This window comes from Lipophrys pholis (assembly GCF_963383615.2).
Source record: "Lipophrys pholis genome assembly, chromosome: 7".
Lineage (NCBI taxonomy): Eukaryota > Metazoa > Chordata > Actinopteri > Blenniiformes > Blenniidae > Lipophrys > Lipophrys pholis.
The window spans coordinates 21,084,523-21,104,904 of record NC_137638.1 but is presented as its reverse complement, the minus strand read 5'-3'; the positions used below and the strand labels follow the sequence as shown (position 1 = coordinate 21,104,904).

At 43.5% G+C, this 20,382-nt stretch overlaps 1 protein-coding gene across 1 annotated transcript in view; it reads left to right on the top strand.

Annotated features, from left to right (window-relative positions):
• Positions 1-20,382, top strand: part of arb2a (ARB2 cotranscriptional regulator A) — a 154,014-nt gene that overhangs the window by 84,232 nt on the left and 49,400 nt on the right. Inside the window, exon 9 of the mRNA XM_080466485.1 lies at positions 15,450-15,566. Coding sequence (XP_080322611.1) covers positions 15,450-15,566 — 117 coding nt within the window. The remainder of the gene's footprint in view (positions 1-15,449; positions 15,567-20,382) is intronic.

Genomic DNA, 20,382 nt, shown 5'->3' with positions numbered 1-20,382 from the left:
CACCCTGAAGTCCGAATAGTCCCATTCTGTGGCAAATGTAGGGGGAAGAATAAGTCTTAGGATTTGAAAGGAGAGAAAGTGCTGTGTTTTGAAAAGCCGTGAGGCGGATCCTGGTGCAAATGTCAGTGAACTCCGTGACTCTAGGGTTGAAGTTTAAACCCTCTATGCCTCCGATGCTTCCCTATCTTCCATCTTCTCTTATCCTTTTTGCTTTTTACCTTCAAACTCTGCATCTTCATCCATGCCTGCCTCTATCACTCTCTCTGTGTCTCGCTGCTTTTAAAGTTCACTGAATGCAGTGTTGGTATTCTGTGGTGTTTTCGCTTTGCCTACTTCAAACCCTCAGTACCAGGGTCACAGCAGTTTTTTAGAGTTCACTAAGGTGTGTGTGTGTGTACGTGCATCGCCTACACACCGCACTGTTTATTTCCTTAACATATCTGGTAATGTTAAACAGAAAACACATAATGATAGATTTGATGGAAATGGGAAAAACAGGCAATCCCACGGTTTGTCTTCGGGCTTATTTTTTCTGCCCTTTAATCTTGATATACTCCTTACTAACCGTTCAGCTGATCCATTCCCCTTCTATAGCCTCCGATATCTGTGGAAAGCCGAGTTTGAATCGTTTATAGCAGTTTTTCCAGGGGTGTGTTTTAGTTATGTACCTGCAGTAAAACATATTTAATTTTTTAAGCCTGGAAAGCTGACAGTGAAAAGAGATGAACTGTTTTATGTGCCATTTTAAGGCTTTATGTGCTGTGAAATACGATGGGGTTGTGAAAGACCAAAGGAAGGTAGAGAGACGATGGGGAAAGGAGAGCAAGCGAGAGACTTCTGGTGTGGAGCACCCTTTGATGTCTTAGCTGGCTGGGAGCTGAATGTGGAACTCACTGAAGGGAAGGCCTTGTTTCATGGTGGGAATATGAAGCTGGATGTACTGTCCGAGTGAGGTGTTAAAAAAAAAAAGGAAGCAAGAAAAAAAAGAAAGAACTAACAAAATAACCCCTGGTGCACAGATGTTTGTTTTATTCTTTCATGTTCACGCGCAAATGTTTTATCTTCTAAGCATGAGTGTGCATTTTTACTCGAAAAGAGCTGGTTTATTGTCCTTGTAAGCTCGCTTCTCAACGCTCCCCCATCACGTCCGTCATTAGTTTGTGGTTTCATGTCGAGATCAGTTACCAGGCCACACTGGGGTGTGTGTGTGTGTGTGTGTGTGTGTGTGTGTGTGTGTGTGTGTGTGTGTGTGTGTGTGTGTGTGTGTGTGTGTGTGTGTGTGTGTGTGTGTGTCCCTCATATATATTCTGCTTTCCCATTAGATGGCTTCACACTCGCCGATTCCTCTGGACTCCTCTGACATTGGCTTTCATGCATGGCATGGCCTCTCAGCTTCCCTCTCTTCTCCCCCTCTTACTCTCTTGCTCTCATGGCCTTGAACATTAAAAATATCTTGGTGATGTCGGACAACTTTGAACCCCCCCCCCCCCCGCAACCAGCCAAGTAACATTGACAACACATCCCCATCCCCCACACCTACTAGTTAACTTCCATGCTTTTTTCTTCCTTTGTTTCCGCCATCATTTTCATTTTTCTCTCCAGCGTCTCGCCCCTTCCACCTTACTCGCCCACCTCTCCATCTGTGCCTTCCTCTTGTGAAGCCATTTCTCTCATGAATTAAGCCTTTTCACCTCTCGCCTCCCCCCAAGTCTCTCGCTGCTCCCTGCTCTCTTCTATCTGTTATTGTGGCTTCATTTGGGGCGATGGTTAGTTGATTTGGTCTGAATCCTCTTTGATGAAAACACTAGGGGGCACTGCCTGTCCTTTGTTACCCCTGTCTTTCCCTGTGCAGACTTCCATGCATGTGTATTCTTATATGCGTGTGTTTTGTCTTTGTCTGTGCGCCCATGCATGTGCTCCTGTTTTGTGTTTGCATTTCGTTAAAAAAGCATTCCCTTGTCTGTAATGGATGACACAGATCTGACAGACAGGAAGGCAGGCAGGCAAGCGGCGGGTCTCTAGTGGTCACCGGGGCTAGTGCTCGGTGCCCATCCGGACCCCCGTCCCCCCCCCCGTCCCCACGTTCACCCCGTTTCTGTTTGGTGAACCCAGGGGTGTGGGTTAATGAAAAGGGCTCGGACCACCGAGAAGAGCGGCAGTCATCTCCCAGTCACCTCTGCTCACCGCCGCCCCTCGGAGACCTTCTCACCATGACAGGCCCCCCCTCCCCGTGTCTCTCTCCCCATGTCGGCCTCTGTCCCCTGGGTCACACCATCACGTGGTAGCGCCAGGCTGCCCACTGGCCGCCAAACACAGTGCGAGACAAAGGTAGATCCACTAAAAGAGCGAGTGAGGCGTCTTCAGAGTTGAGAGTTTTTCTGTGTCAGGGAAACGAGAGAATCTGTGAAAGCAGGTCTAAAAGCGTCACAGTTTAGCCAAGGAACCTTCAATTGCATTCGAGCAAGGTCAAGGAGAAGCTCGCCCCAAAATATAGGTCAGCACTACACACCAGACTTTGAGGGAGTTTTTTTTTTTTTTTTTTGAACTTTGTCGGTCGAGAGCCCGTTGTGTCGCTCCACTTCATGTGGCTACGCCAGTTTTTCTCTTTACGTCTTTTATACACATCAGCCATACTGTGCAATTAGCGATCATGTTCCCTTCCCTCCTGTATCCTTAAGTTTGTTGATGACTGTGATTGTGTTTGAGGGAAACTCTGAATTATTGATTTGTTGTGTATTCTATGGTAAGGAGACAGCTGATGAGGGGTGTTTGATAGTGCTAATTGGCAGCTCCCGTCCATGCAGTGTGTGGTAGGTGGTGGGATGGGGCTGGGCGAAGTGAAGCGCTGTTATTGTTTAGAGGTGTCAAACCCAACACAGAACAAAGAGGACGGGAGAAATGTGCTGTGCTCGCCTATCAGCGTGCTGAATGCAGTGAAAGCACACACACACACACACACACACACACACACACACACACACACACACACACACACACACACACACACACACGCACATGCATACGTTCATGCATGGGCATAGAGATATATGGATATTATATTCCTATATGTATGAATGCATATGTGCCTGTCCATTCACACACAACAGGACATTACCTGTCCTTCACTCTCTTTCAGATGCGTGAAGTACACACAGACACCTACAAAAATGCACATACACACTCTTGGGGGCGAGTGGGGGGGGGGAATTGAAAATGACAAGATAATCACCACATTCAAACTTACCTTCAGCTCTAGGTAAATGCCTCTCTCTGCGATAAACTAATAAATATATTTTCTCTTCAAATGCGTTCCACTGAAGGCCCTAATTACCATACGCTGACAAAGACCTGACAGAGGTGTAATAGTTAAAAGGTAATTTTTACTACAAGTACGAGTTTGGGTAGGGAAGAGGGTCAGTGCCACCCCCCCTACCCCGCCTCCACCTCTCTCTCTAACAGTTTATTCACGCTTTTCGAGGACTTTTTGCATGATTGACTGACAAGGTCTCTTTCCGAAATAGCATCTTCAGTAATAAGAAATAATTGACTCCCTAATCAAAAAAGGGTTCATGGAATCCACAAACCCAACAGTAATCTTCTGTGGCATTTCCAGCAGAATTGACAGTCCTCATAGCTTCAGGCTCTATACCACTTTGATTTAATTGCTTTTTTTTATAAGATTAATAATATGCTTTATACTGAATTGTGTGTGTGTGTGTGTGTGTGTGTGTGTGTGTGTGTGTGTGTGTGTGTGTGTGTGTGTGTGTGTGTGTGTGTGTGTGTGTGTGTGTGTGTGTGTGTGTGTGTGTGTGTGTGTGTGTGTGTGTGTGTGTGTGTGTGTGTGTGTGTGTGTGTGTGTGTGCACCTCATCCTCCTCTCAGGCTTTGTTTTTAATCAACAATATCACTTGAAAAGGAACTTCAACTGGTGTGTTGTGCGTTTTTAATGTTACGCGTAATTCATTAAGGGAATCATTGTTGAGACTTTATTATGTACTCAAAAGTATATTGTTGTGGCGGTTGAGTGTAATGATAAATAAACAACACTGAAATAACTTTAGAAGAGGTGGAAGAAAATAGCTAAAGTGAATGTTTCTACTTCTATGAGTTCTTGTGGTTAATTCAATAAAATAATAATTAAAAACAATAATAATAATAATAATAATACCATCTTTTCCCCTCATATTTAATTTCTTTAGGCTCAATTTAATTTTGTTTCATTTGAGGGGCTTTTGATTCCATTGTTTTGAACTTGTGTGTCTGTTTTTTTTTTTTTTTTATTATGGCCCAGCGAAACAATTTGATACTATTTAATTTTTTCTTTTCTTTATCCTGCTTGTTTAAATGAGTAATTGAAATGCTTTGTGTTTTCTTATACTTTACATTAGAATTTCTTTTTTTTTTCCATATATCTTTCAGTCTCATTTCTTTAACACTTTGGGCATAAAAATAATAATTTAAGTACGCATGCCTGGAGAATTGCGAACTTTTTATATGATGGGGCAAATTAACTTGTAGCTTCCCCCAGCCTGTCCAATTTGTAATATGGCCTCAGCCCTTTCTCCCTCTTTTTCTTTTTCTGACTCATCTTTCCTCTCGTTAAAAAGCTGTTTTAAATCATGGCTAGTGGCAATGAGAAGTTAATTTCAGATTGTTATATATTACCATTAACTTCAGTTGGCCTTCTGTAGTTTTCCCTCCCTCACTCTTTGAGTACAGAAGGTTCATGCAGCCTTTTCTTTTCTTCCCTTCTTTTTTTTGGGGGGGGATTCTCTCTCCAAGCCCCACGGCACAGGAGACGAGCAAATATGAAGGCGCAGTGGATGATAACTAAAGGGAGGAACACTCTCTTTGTCACTTTCATGAGCACTGTCTTTTACCTCTCCTCCCCTTTTCTTTTTCCTCCCAACTTCTTTTTTCATTCGTTGATGCCGCGTTTCACTCGGTGACGGGTCGTGTGGTCCTGGAAGTTTAAGCAAAACATCTGCCCGGGGAAAATTCATCTGCTGCCGTCCTGAAGACACACACACACACACACACACACACACACACACACACACACACACACACACACACACACACACACACACACACACACACACACACACACACACACACACACACACACACACACACACACACCTGATCTGCTGCTGACTTACAGGGCAGTCAGCACTTTCAGATTTTGTGGTTTTGTTTCATTTTCTCCATCCTCTTATTATCTTGTTCACAGCTAAGATGAAAAACAGTCCGATGGTAGATTTTGCCAGGAGCAAACCCCCACCCTTAGGAGCTGCACGCAGTAACCAAACAAAGTGTTGATTTTTATGGCATAAAAGTGAATTTGTGCAGAACTTGTGCGTGTGAAAATGAGCTTTTCTTGATAACAGCAAGAGCAGTGAAAAAAGTCACACAATTATCAAAATTTAGCTCCACTTCAAACTTCTCACAGCAAATTTAGATGAACGGAGTGAAAATTCCACATCATAGCTCCTAGAAAATTTTCTCACTACACCCCAATTTAGAAATGTTGGCTTGGGTGCCAACTTTGGGCTCAGTTAGTACAAGGAATCAGTGTTTATCAGCCCCTAAGGCTGTGTGTGTCTGTGTGTCTTAGAAATGGACAGCAGTACCCGATGGATATTTAACACATTAGCTTTGGCAGAGCTGAGAGTGGTGTGAAAACACACTGATTTCCTAAGTGGCAATCATATCAGCCTCACCACCAGAGAAGCAGCAGAGAGCAAACATCTGTGTGTGTGTGTGTGTGTGTGTGTGTGTGTGTGTGTGTGTGTGTGTGTGTGTGTGTGTGTGTGTGTGTGTGTGTGTGTGTGTGTGTGTGTGTGTGTGTGTGTGTGTGTGTGTGTGTGTGTGTGTGTGTGTGTGTGTGTGTGTCCCAGAATCTGAACTGTTTGTACCGTCATTTAGTCACCGATACATGGTAAACGATGTGTGTACCGAACCCTTTATCAGTTTATTATTGTGCATGTGACTCAGCTCGATCAAATGACTTTCTTTAGGTCTTCTGAAATCAGAAATGGATTCATAGCTCAAAATTATTATGTATCTGATATTATTTGGTCTGTACGTCTTTCCATGCATGTCTCTATAGTTTCCCATGCTGTTTAAGCTCTCTGTCCGTTTCTCGTTTCACTCCTTCTACCCCCCACCGCCCAGGGTTTCCATATTTATCTGTCAACCTCAGTTGTTGCTTATGCCTGCTCTGCATGTGTGTCTCTGTCTGTCTGTGGTAAGCTGTCTCCTCCCTGCCAGGGTTCAGGGAGCCCTTGGTTTTCCTCGATGTCAGTATCACCCTGAGTTACAACACAAAGGTCTCAGCCTCCTCCTCCACCCACCCTTGTTAGGCCCTCTCGTTCACTCCCTCCCTCCGTCAATCCCACTCTCACTTGCCCGATCCATCCTCCTCTCCAGCCGAGAATCACCCATCCGAAACTATGTTAAAACAGGGTCATCCCCGGTGTACACTTAAAGGCTGTCCCTTTAACCTGCTCTGGAATACTTACGGCTATTATTATAGCTTATAAATCATTAAGAAAGTTTAATTATACGAAAATTTCATGGTGGAAATGTGCAAGCTGACACATGGGAAGGGGAATTTAATGGGCCAGCAAGTCCCAGCACCGTGAGGAAAAATATTGAGGTTAGGTTTCTATTTTACAGCATTGCCGGAGGGTTGGGAGACAGGCAGAAAGACAAGAAAGAAGCACTTTCAGAGTGGGAGAAAGGGAGGGGAAAGGCAAGCGTTGAGGACGAGACCTAGACGGTTTCCAAAGGGTACCCGTAACTTTACCTTTTCACTCAGTAGACCAAAGCTGTTCAACGTGGCGAGTGATTGTTGGAATGAAAAAGACATTGCCCGCTATACCTTGTGCGTTTTCTTAACTAAGACATATTTTAATTAACTCAGACTTTAATTAGTCAATGTGCCACAATTTCACTTTGTGGGGAAGCGCCTTCTAATGAGAAATTGCTATTTAGAGAAATTCCCTCATTGCAGTCTCTAAACAATAGATGAACCCTCTTCTCTGCGTTGTGTCTCAAAACTTGTTTCCACTTGTTGTGTCAATGTGAAGCTCCTCGATCCTCACCACCAGTCTTTACTGTCACCGTGTGAATCAATCAAACTGTTAGGAGCTTGTGTTATTAACACTTGCGACTGTGCAGATGTTAATAAGAAATGAATTCATCTCCATTGTACTCACTAAGTTGGTCTGAATTATTTGAATGTTGAAGCTGACAGGAGTCCGTGTGTACTTTTCAACTTAATACATTTAAATTGGGAAACACATAAACGTTCCAATTAGAGAGTTGTGCCTAAATTTCCCAAACGGTTTATTTATTTAGATAAGTTATTACTTATTTATTAGCTCTAAAGGCCAACCAGCTGCTTTTGAGGAACTTACATGTGCTATTTTAATTATGTGAACAGCAGTTTCTTTGCATCTGGAATGCAGTGTTTCATAAGCATTGTCTTACTCACGCCACCATTCGTCCCTTTCCCTAATTCCCTTCCTCCCGGCCCTCCCGCTTTCTGTCTCTGTCGCTCTCTCCTCTGTCCTCTCTTCCCGTCTTCCTCTTGTTTCCCATGCGGGCACAAGCGGGGCGCAGCGCCCGCAGCCGGCAGGTTTCCTGGCACGCCGCTCCTCATCCTCTGTCTTTTGTTTCCACCAGTGGACAGCCGTTCTCCACCTCTGCTGTGTCAGTAAATATTTATTGGCCTTCCTTTTCCTCACCGCCCCCACTGATGTGGATGTGCGTCCCCGTGCATTTGTGTGCGTGTATGTACAAGTGTGTGCGTATTGTAATGTTTATACGCGCGTGGAATCCTCCCCAACACGTCAACAGTCTTACACCACCTTTCCCCCACTGAGTGTCCAGCACCGTCACTCACACAATTCAGCATTCCCCTTCTCTTAGCCTCTCTCTCCACCCACCGTCCCCCTTTTTCTCCCCCCCCCATCATCGTCTCCCCATCACACAGTTGGCTGGTAGCCATGAGAGGAACGAGGAAAGAGAGGAGGAAGTTATTGCAGTTTTCTCTACTCCTCTCGCTCCCTCCGCCTCTACACGCTGGCCTCGACCAAAGTTCATGCACTGGGGAGTCAGAGGGGGAAAAACCCTGCGAGTAAATGCGAGTGACCTCTGTAAAAAAAAAAAAAAAAAAACTCTGCACACTCCCAACACTAAAGGTTGCACACACACAAACACACTCCCTCCCGCTCCCTGGAGTATCGTGGCCTCGTGCAACAGAGGGCTTCCTTCCTGTGGTTAAGACAAAGGAAGCTGGGGACCGACAGGGGACCTGAGACTGCTGCTTCAAAGCCACAGGAAGCGCTGGTGTTGTCTCTTCCTGTGGAGGGTGTTGGAGCGTGGGGGGCCAGCTGCCTGTGTTTTCACAGCCAGGGATGAACAAGGATGACTGTTGTTTTTTTTGTTGGTTTTTTTTTGTTTTTTTGGCTTATGACACATAAGCACAGACATATAGCAAAACCTGTGATATTCAAACTCCTGTCTACTCGTCAGTGACCTGATGAGTTAGCGAGCACCAATCAATCGCTCGGAAATAAAGGAAGAAATACAGTTGAAAATCATCAACCAAACATCTGCTTAATTAAACCTCAATGACCCAATGATGAAAATTTGCAGAAAATCGATGATATAGCATCAGCCAACCTTTATGTTTGTTTTCTCATACTGAGATGTTGCGGCTGTCTCTGCGGAGTCTGCATGTGCTCTCAGTGTGTACATGTTTGTTTGTGCCCCTCTTCCAATGTTGTTGCGTAGGGATTTATGGGGGTGTATGTGTTAGTGTATCTGCGCCATGTGTTTTCAAACCTTTCGGTGTGCTCCCACATGCATGTTTGTTTGTTTGTTTTTTTCTGTGTTCGCCCTGGCTTCTCTGATGCTCTCCTCTTACTCTCTGGCAGCAACAGGACAGTTAATCAATCAAATATTTAAGCAGTGCTTCAGTGCTCAGTGGGTAGTCCTAGATTATCTGTGGCTGTTGGCAGTGCATGGCGCAGCCACATTATAAGCCTTGTCTCTGACTGGCATCATCATGGGGTGCCTGCCTCTCTCTCTCTCTCTCTCTCTCTCTCTCTCTCTCTCTCTCTCTCTCTCTCTCTCTCTCTCTCTCTCTCTCTCTCTCTCTCTCTCTCTCTCTCTCTCTCTCTCTCATACACTCCTCTCCTCCTTCCCCATGGCCTCCGCTCAGTCTTTGCTCACTCTTTCTAACACTCTACATTTTGTCCCCCTTTCTCATTCTCACTTATTCTCCGTCATTTTCTCTTTATCGCTTGCTTTCCTATCTCTTGTTTGCTGCTCACCATTTGCACACACACTCTGTGTATAATTGTGGCTTTTCACATTGACTATCTGACAGTGAGCGAGGCCCCTTAAAGAGCTCTCGTCTTTTCGTCTTTGCCGCTTTCTCTCTTTTCTCTCTCTCTGCATTCTTTCTAGGGATGAGTCTGCCTGTCTCTCCGCAGGGAACTCCATTGTGGATTACCATTCAGTTTTCGCCCAATTATCTTGTGGCTTTCGCTGCCTTTGACACATAATTATCAAAGGCCTAAATAATTGTCTTTATTATTGCCGGTGTTTAGATGTAGCGTCAGCGGCGCAGTCGTGAGCAAGGGAGCGTCACGGGGAGAGGAGAGAAATGAAGTATTTATCTCGACCAGAGATTAGCTTAGCATGCTGTTAAATGATGTCTCGTCGCTTATTTCAACTCCTCGTCCAGATAAATAAACATGATTAATATACCCCCCCCACCCCCCACCGCCCACCCCTTCCCTCCTTTATGTGCACACCCATCGCATATCACATTCTACGTCAGCGCTGAAAATAAGATTACGCGCAACAGAAAGTCTAGCAATTAGCTGGCTTTGTAGCAGGAAGCAGCTTAAAGCGCTAAATACTGTACACTGCTCAGGGCCATGTGCGAGGTCAGGTACAAGATACCGGGGTTAGAGAAAAGTCTGTGTGTGTGTGTAAATGCGGCTGCATGTTTTTGAATGGCTCCAAATACATGGGGCTGCCTATTTCATGGAGCTTGTGAAAAGCTGGATTTAGTCGAATTGTGCCAACCAGGGGGTCAGAATCTGTGATGTTTGTGTGTCTCGATAGCAACCAGGCCCTCTGCAGAGGAATCAGAAAAGAAATGGTTTATGAGGGGGGAAAAGAAGCAAGGGTGTGCTTGGAGGTGGGGGATAGGGGGATTTCATAGTTCAGCCAGAGTGTGAGTACATGTGGTTTGAATATAAAATCAAATCTGCATCATCAGTTGTGCCTCAGCTTCTTTATCATGGTTCAGATCTGGGACGGGCCACAAACAATTTATCCTCACTACCAGAATGAGCTATGAGAATAATCTCTAGTAATCTAATGGGGAAGAAAAGCAGACAGTGTGTCTTTAAGTTTTCACCTTAAATAACTTTAGTAATACATGATTGACAAAGTGAATAAAACTGATATCTGATTTAGATTTGCTAAAAGTGACATTTACTCATCAAGTACCAAATGGATTTTGACTTTTGGATATTTTGGCTCATGGAGAACAAGGATGAAAACCACTTCTGGCCAACAAGCCACCAGTTGCTCATGTCAGAGGTTCAGAGGCTGTGTAGCTAAGCTTAGTTTAGTTTGAACCCAAATTTATTTCTTTATTTATTCCACATTCCTCACTTTGTTATTGCCATTTTTTTCCATTGGTTAATCTGGATGTCTACACGAGAGTGTCAGTACACATTTCCAAAGACTTTAGGCCTATGCAATTGAAATTACGATCTGACTGGAGGAGGGGGTGTAACCCTGTTTATGATCTGATCAGAGTCCATATTAGGGAGTTGCTTCTCTCTGTTACATAACGTGATCACATAAATGCGTCATCACATAAATAGCAGTGGCATTACACAATTGGTCAATGCAAACGATGACTGCTCCTGCAGTTTCAAAAGAAGAGCAAAAAGAAACGCAACAAGCTTCTTAGCCTGGCGAACAAATCGGTGGGCTTTCATGTAAAGCTGGATGTACAATCATGTGTACATCTCACAAAATGTCCAACATCACAGGTTAAGGCATTATGGGATGAATCCACTGACTGAAGTAGATGTCCATATAAACCCACACAACAAATTGATCACTTTATTAAGTGATCATTCAAACAGGACAATTTGACCTCTCGATCAAAAGAAATTTCATCAGACTGACATGAATGTGACCATAAGCACAGCCTTATTGAAAGAGCAAACAGATCAAAGATGTTAAGAAATAAGCCTCTCTAACACCTTTTTCGCCCCCACTTGCTAAATTGTTGTATGAAAATGGCCTTAATAATTTAACTGAATTCCACTTTTCTGCATGTAATGGTGCTCGATGAAGATGGAGATAGATGAAGTGCTTCAGACTGGTGATAAACATTCCCTCAAGGTGGTACTGTGTGTTTGAAGGCCGCCCTTCAAGCTGAGGACTCTGGTTTGAACTCTTGTGATGGGGTAACATCATTTCCATTCACGCTTCATCTTCTGCTTATGGTTTAAGAACACAGTAAAAGCCACGCTTCCTTTGGTGATGCTCCTAAGATCCGACCCTTTGGTCTCATGTCCCTGTGAAGTGGGCTCAAGGAAAGACAATTGTCCTCATGGGAATTAATAAAGTATTTATATTATATTCTTTGCTGCGCACATCTGTCTGTTTCTCATCAGTCTTGCTTTACGTATTCTGTTCTGTTTCTCATCGAGCGTACCACTTTTGATATTCGTTTTGAGGCTCTTTTTTTACTCACAAGCCCCCACGTCCACCCACCTACACTTCACTTCACACATCCAGCTGCTTTAGCATTAAAAGAAAGGCCAGCAGAAAGGCGGCAAATGTCTCAACATCTGTGTGTTGGGTTTAGTGCAACAAGTATTTCCACATGTTTCTCTCCCCTTTTCCCCTGTCCGACACAAGACTGATCACAACAGCTGGCTTGTTTCCACGTTAAAGCTGCTGTCTGCAGTTACATAGTGAATTAGCACATTTAACATTCTGGATATACATGGCTCACTTTAACTCACAGGCGAGCATGTAAAATGAATTTTCCTGCAAGGAGACAGCTTATATTTATATCCATTGAGATGTGTGCGGCTTCATGGTGCTCTCTGTTAGTTAACCATGAGTGTCACCCACCTAGAAGAAGATACAGACATGCTTAGATTAGGCTTTCAACATGCCGCTAACCACACTTGTCCTTGTGGCTGGTAAAACATGGGACCCGGTGGGTGCCAAAATGACTGTGGTTGAGGGCCACACTGAGTCTTCTCTCCTCGAGACGTTATTTTTCAACCTATTACCCCGACTGTTACCACAGCCGTATGTGTGCAGCCGTTGCGGCAATGAGAGCTGTCACGATGAGTGATTGATACAGCCAGTGTTGAGACAAGAACTTGCTTGGTTTTTAATCTTCAGTTGTGGCGTCATGAAGATTTATTCTCCCTTTTTGTTTTAGCAAGTATAATACACTGTGAACAAAATGGAATAGTAAATTGCAGGGGGAACTTGAGCTCACAAGTTGGTTGTAGAAAGACAAGGTACGTTTTGCGTGCGTTTTGAACCTTACACATAAAATCCATAAGTCGTAAATGTAATCGTTTTGATTACCTTTGATTTCTTACAGTCCTATTGTTTGTTTTTTTAAGTTTTTCCTGAGGTGTTTGATGAGACACTCGTCTAATTTCGAAATCCATTATTTCAGTTCCATACAGTAGAGAAGAGCACCATCTATAACGCCAGCTTCACTCCCACCTAACCGGCTGTGCTTTTTTTTTTTCTTTATCCTGAACTGTCATTCACTTGCTTTTCCACCAGAAAGACGAGTGGGCTCCTCTCTACTCTCACATTAATTCCTACACACATATGCCTACATAGATGTGGTCTTACACGGATACTTACACTCCCTCTCCATCTGTATTCCATCCTTGCTTCAATCTAGCTTCGGGTCCTTTGTTTTCTCTGAAGTGCTTTGTTTTAAATGTGTCATGTCAAAATCAGGATAGACTTCAAAAAAACTGTCATTAATGGCAGGTTGGCACATGTTTGGTAAATAGGTCTCGGTTTACTTTGAAATCAGATACCAAATTCATTTCAGTACTATTACATTTTAAACCTGGCATCCATTCAAACAAATATGTGTTAAAGGTTTTCCAATAAAAGTGAAACATATAAATGGCTCAAAGGAAATACAATAGCAGCAGGCAAAGACCCATTTAACCACTTTGAGATTGCAAATGGGATGTTTGGTGTCCTGGACACTGTTCTTTGAGTTTTCCATGCACAGTCAGTCCACTGTCTGCTGTTTTCTGGCCCCTGATAGCCCTTTTTTTTCTGAAATTTGCCCATTTGGCGAGCGCGAGAAAACAAGACCTTGACTGACACCTCCAGTTTTAAAAGGTTGAGTTTGCTGCTCCCATGGGCCCAGTTCTGCCAGAGGAAAGCTTTTCAACCAACCGTGGATAAGGAGGGACTACAATTGAGGTGTGTGTATGGGATTGTATGATTCTTTGTGGAGTGAAAAATGTGTCTGCGTACATGTGCAGTGTCTGTCTTTTTTTCTGTCTCCTTTGAAGAAGACTTTTTTTTTCTGTGTGCTAATGTGTATACTTCTTTTCTTAATATGCTTTATGACCCACGATGACAAAGTCCTTTTCTATAGAATGTTTGAGTCTTTAGTGCCTCAATAGATTCAATTTATCTCGATACACTCCCACTTTAAAATGGCTGAATGTGGCAGGATGGATGAAATGCCTACTGTCATTTTAATGTACGGCCGATCAGATGTGGGACCTGGGATTGCTGCACCTTGTCCAAAATCCAAACCCTCTTGGCTTCTTGAAAAAACACTGCTCTGTACTTGTGCACTACATGTTTTTTTTAATTCCATTTCAGCTTCTAGGCTTCTATGGATTCATGTTTCACATGTAATCACCAATTCTTGCCCAATTTCATTCAATGCGTTTGACTCAACATTTCCTCGATATCCTGTCTGTCTCTTTGGCACAGCTGAATCAACAGCAATATAACATTGTTTTGAGACACACACAAGTTCAGTATACTTCAAAATTAGTCGGTTGTCTTGTTTACATTCAAACTCGGTCTATGACCTCCGCGTTGTGTGTAGATACCCAGAAAATCCTTAAACCTACCATTGCTATTCAGCAGTAGTACACCCTCTCCAGTACAGCAGTCTGTCTGAAAGTTTCACTAAGGGTATACAGTAAGTGATTGTTAACCTATTGTTGCAAGTCTTGTTCTCTTTTCTTCCCATTTTATCTTGAAGCAAACGAGAGTGAAACGGCACGCTCCCAAGGCCTGGCTATAGTACTCCTTGGGGTGGGACCAGCGGTGTGGGAAGTCTATTGTAGTGCGGTAACAAGTCCTTTGTGTGACATTTTCCTTGGCGTTGACATTCAGGAGGGAATAGGAAGACGGGTCTGCGAACGCCACATTCTCTGTGACATGTGAAGGGAAAGGGTATTAAGAATGGGGACCAGGGTATTTGAACGTGCATAGGAAAGGACATTCGCACAGAACGTGACAAGGACACGCTACGGTGGAGCAGTGCTCTTTCATATTTTACTTTATAACATTATGCTATACATCAGGTTGAATCTGTATCCTTCGCTTACAAAGCTGTCCACTGGGCCTTTGCTGTCATTGCTCACGACATAGGCTGGGAGTGCATGCACGACAGGGAATAGCCTTTTTTTTTTAAAGCAAATACCAAGTGACAAAATGGGTATGTCATTTTACAATAAGAAATCAGGTACTTTAAAATACATGAATCACCTCTTTTAAGTTAATGTGTGTCTTTGAAAAGAAGCTCCTTATTGTTCAAAGGTTTGAAAGAGTGCATTCACTGACACTTAACTGGGCTTTAACCATGAGTGACATCGCGTGGAAGCAGAACTATTGAAAGGAAGGTCTTGTGTGCAATGTACCACCTGTTTACATGAGGGTGATCTGCTGGAGACTCTATCATTTCTGTTGTGTGGTTGCATGTTTGTGCCACTGAGCGATTGGATGGAGCACTGGGCACACAATATAACATAATATGGAGTTGAAGATATATGTGTTGTTGAAAGTTATCAAACATTGCAAATACATGAATTGCTTCTTTTAAGTTGCCATGTGTCTTGTGGACAGTGGTGACCGAGAGGTTAGAGGGTGGGAAGGTTTGCAGGTTCCATCTCAGCGTCCTAAAAATTGGACAGGTCAATGTGGAAAAAAGAAATTTCCCCCAAAGGTATGTTTAGTTTAGTTTAGTTTAGTTTAGTTTAGTTTAGTAGTCAAGCAACTTATTATTTTTATTTTTTTTTTTATTTCCTGTTTCTGTGAGATAAACATACGAAAGAGTTGACTAACACAATTTCGATTTGCCTTTTCTTGCAGATGAATCAGAGAGAAATGCAGGTGAAGAACAGAGTGTGTGCTGTGGCTCTGACTGACTCTGCTCACAACATCTGGCTACAAGAGACCAGCAAAGGCACACAGGACTGGATGCAGCAGGTGAGATACCCACACATATTTAAATACATCCCACAAGCCAAAGCCAACAAAGATGCTCCGCACTATGCAGAGGTCCATCCCTTTGCTCTCATCATGTCATGTAAATTCACCTATACCAGCGAGAGCTGAAACCTCTTAGATTCTACTTGTCTGTAATTTCTCCATGCACAGCCCTGCTGACCTACACAGGTACCCCTGTCCAACAGCTTGGCTTAAAAGTCATGGAGAACCATTGTTCTTCATGTTGTCCTTTTTTTTAATCAGGCTGACTCTTTTTTTCCCATAGTGCATCTCAATGAACCCAGTTAACCCGTGCTATTGCATGTTGCATGTTGCCTGTGTGTGTGTGTGTGTGTGTGTGTGTGTGTGTGTGTGTGTGTGTGTGTGTGTGTGTGTGTGTGTGTGTGTGTGTGTGTGTGTGTGTGTGCGCGCGCCCGCAGCTGGGCATGCATAGATGCGCTGTATCTGCGAGCATGCACGCTTTGTCCATGTGTGCACGTGGGTGAGCCTCTGAGATGGAGTGCATGTGCACATTGTGTTAGCTTCATTTTAGCATTTGCCCTTTCTGGTGTGACCTCTGTGCCATATGCATCACCTGGGCTCACTCAGTATGCACATACAGATGAGAACCAGCAAAGACCAAAGCTGCTGGAGAGCCAGGGATGCAAATGTCATAGACACACACACACACACACACACACACACACACACACACACACACACACACACACACACACACACACACACACACACACACACACACACACACACACACACACACACACACACACACACACACACACACAATCTCACCTACCTTACCTTTATTTGTATTACAGCCTCTTTTATTTCCTGTGCCTTTTGTTTTTTGCTATTGCTGTCATCTCCAGTCCTGCTGGTGGAAGGTTTGTGTGTTCAAACACTTTACTTGTCTATGAATGTTTTTGTATGTCAGTTTGAACAAGTGAGTATTCAAGGTTGCTTTGGCCCCCTTATCCTTGTTTGGCATTTCCTATTTTTGATTCATCTAAGGGATGTGGGGGACACCACATAATTGGAATGTTAAGTGAATTTCTATTTGTGATGATTACCCAGAACAATAAATCTGAAATAACCTTCATTGTCCAGTCAGAGGGAGGGGACAGACAAGGATTCACGCTCTCTCATACTCATTAACCCACTGTCCTTTTTGGCTGAATTAAGAGAGGAGCCTGCCTAATTAAAAGGAATCAGTGGCACACCTACACATCGCTTTGTCCTTGTCAATGATAAAACAACAAAAAAACTAATAGCAGAAATTTGCATATTTAAAGGTTTTTCTATACATGTTTTTCCATACATCTGATCCTTAAAGATAGAATTGTTTACCTTATCAAGAAAGTTTTTTTAGAAAATGTGTTTGTGATTTGTTGCTTGTTCCAATATAATACATTACATTAAAACTATTTCAGATGTGCTTTCATTTTGGGTTTTATTTAGCATTTAATTGCTAATATTTAGGAATAAAATAGGCTAAATGTTGGTCACCTCAGCTGTTCCCATTATTTTGGCTTCTCTGGATAGATGGCAGTGTTAGAGAAGCCACGGGTCAGCGTGAGGATTGAGGTGGATCCAAAGTCTAATATGTCCCAGCAATTTACACCAGAAACCAATGGGTGTACATCTGCAGTGGTTCCACCCAAAGGTCACAGTCCCTTTGTGTTTGACTCAGAATGCTAATCCAGTGATTCTGGACTGGTTCATGTGGCATTGTTGGCTTGGTTCGCTGATATTTGGCTTTCAATAATTACATCCACATTTTACATGGGGGGGTGAGTTAGTAGAGCGGGCCATCTTCCAATTCTAAGGTTGGTGATGCCATCCCACATCCCACCCGAAGCATGTGTTGAATTGTCCTCATCAAAACACAAAGTTGCCTGAAAAGGACGGTTCGATTGCACATGAAGGTGTGGATGAAAAAAAAAAAAAGGATGGGCACATTAGAAGAGGGCCATCCCAGAATGACTGCCACACCTCACAAACGAAGTGTCAATACTGAACCTGAGTATTGTCCTAGGTGCGCTATAAATATGGGCGCCCACACGTGTGAGTGCATGCGAGGTCGGAGTACCCCAGCAGTGCTCGGCTCTGTTCTTCTCGAACAGAGATAATTCCGTTCCTTCAGGGTTCAGGGGGTCACTGGATGGCGGGATGGAGCGATGAGAAGAGTGAAAAGGAGAAGATGAGATTTAGAGATCAGCGCATGCTGAGCCAGGTTACGTAGACCAGATGGGTCAGGCCAGGGCCAAGTGACGTCACAGCAAGGAGATGAAATACAAAGTGAAGGTGAGAGAACCTAAAACGAGGAGAAGCGATCATCAGGATGAAAGACACTCACCCTTTGACTGAAACAGAAAGAAAAGTAGACGAATATTACATGTGATATGGGAAACTTTCAATTATTTCATTCTGATTGACTGCCACTGAGAAAGCACAAGGTAGAGCTACCGAAACGAAAAACAAAAAGACAGGTTCAATACGAATGGAGTGAATACAGATGGAGGAGACGGGATGAAGAGATGTATGTGGAGATAGATGAGTAGCATAGTGAGAAGAAGTGAGTGAGCCAGAGAAATCCAAATGATGGTGTACAGCTGGCAGCCTGTCACAGTCTCCAAGGTGTCTCCTGTCACTGTGCTGGCCTGCTGTCACACTCTAGTGGCCTGCCCAGAGCACAAACGCACTCACATGCACACACATACAGAGTACACTGTGGTCATGAATAAACCATCCTAATCCATAGAGATTATACAGCAACTGGAAGAAGTGGGAGAGCGACAGACTCACAGAAAGAGCGAGCGAGAACTGATACTCGGGGACTACTTTTTGAGAAGTTAGGTTGGATGCTGTCATGTGTGTTATGGTTTAGGAGACTTTCCTGCACTTAGTACAGAGTTTGTATCATTGGACTCAGTCTTTCCCGGGGAGGATGTGAAAACACTGGTGCATAGTTGCCAGCGAGTTGCACATGAGTGCAGAGATCTACCTGTGACTCTTTAATTCCTCGATTCACTATCGATGTTAAAATTCCTGAAAGAAATCTACAAAAAGACATCAAAATACTTTGTATGATTAAGTCACCATCACTCAATCGCTCAATACAAAATTTAACACTTTTTCTCATATTCTATTGCCTGATAGGATGCTCAAGTGTAGTGATTATAACCATAACCCTTCGACTGATGTCAAATAATTTCAAAAAATACCAGAAAGCCAGAGAAATAGAGTTTTAAAACCATATATGAGTTGCGACAATTCAGTACCATCAAATACACAGTGATATCGAAGAACTGCCTGCTAGTGAAAGTTGAAATTGTTGTTGAGGAAAAATGGACCAAAGCGCTTACTCATTGCACATTTTTGACAATTCGACAGCATTGACAACAACATGAAATCAAAATAACTCCAGGTGTCCCAGTCATAAAAGAATTAAAGTGTTTTTCTAAATCTTTATTTTGAATAAATTTTGGACTGCAAAATATTGAAATTCTTTTAAAAAGCCTTGTGAGCGTAAGACTTTAATACTTAATACCTTAAGGCTGTTGGAAATTACAGTATCCTCAACCGTGTTGTTTGCCAAGAAGGGCTGTGCTTGTGTTTTTTGTAGTTTATGCGAAAGAAGCAGGCTGACTTTGCTTCTGAATAGCAGAAGGCAACAGGTGGTGGAACACTCACGGTTAATATGCACCTAGGAAAGATCTCGCTACACCATTCCTTAGAGGTAGAAGCCTTTACCAATCATTTACATTTCTAGAACATACCTTTATTTCAGTTTTTGCTATTTGTCATAGCATCAGACTTTATATCTCTGTAAGGTTGGGGGAGGATTTTGCTGATTTGAAATCCACCGTGTTCTGCCTTTCAATACATATAGATGTGAATAAGTAGCACAAATCTAAATACACTGATAGAAACATATGCACAGAGCGCCAGGGGTGGGGGAGAGTCAAATCTGTTTACATGTTTGTTTCTCTGTCGGCCTTTAGTTCAATGGCACCATTGATCGGTGGACGAGCTGCTTGAAGTGATGATGCTATGCGTTAGAGGCAGCCGATGTGATGTGCCATCCTTTTGTCATGTCGCCCTTCTCTAATCCCAGCCAGCAGGCCTTGCCTTTATGTGACTGCTGTTATGCCTGCGGTCTCCCACAGCACTGGGGCTTTGTGCTGTGTGTGTGTGCATTTATGCAAGAGTTTGTGTGCACATGTGTGTTGTTGCCTTGACAAATCTATTCAAACCTCAGCCCGCCTGCCTCCATTGGTGGTGATGGTGGAGGTGCAGGGGAGGGAGCAGGGCTCTTTGAAAGGCTCCCCTCCTTCCCCTCTCTCCAGCCGCCTTCAGCCTACTGCTCCACAGCCCAGCTGACATCTTCCTCCAGACAGACTGAATGAATTAAAGGAGATACAATGAGACACTTGATGTAGCAGTCAAGGAGCCCCACTGCCTCTGTGCCGCTCTGTACTGCTCTGCCCTCGAGCCCAGGCTCGGAGGAAAGCACATCTAGGGCAAAGCAAAGGATCTAAAAATACACAATATGCCACTGTTTACCAAGATGACTTGTCATCTTCCCCCAAAAACTAAACCCCCAATCTCCTCCCTTCCATCTCTTTACTCTGTCTGCTGATCTTTCTGCAACCTTTCCGGCTCCTCTTAGTCTATATCCCGCTTAACCACTCGTCTGTTTGATTGACAGAGCTGAAGAAGCGAAGCTTGGAAAAAAGCAAGTGAATGGGGCATTTCTGCTACTTAAACGGTTGACTCAGTTCATACTTCAGTT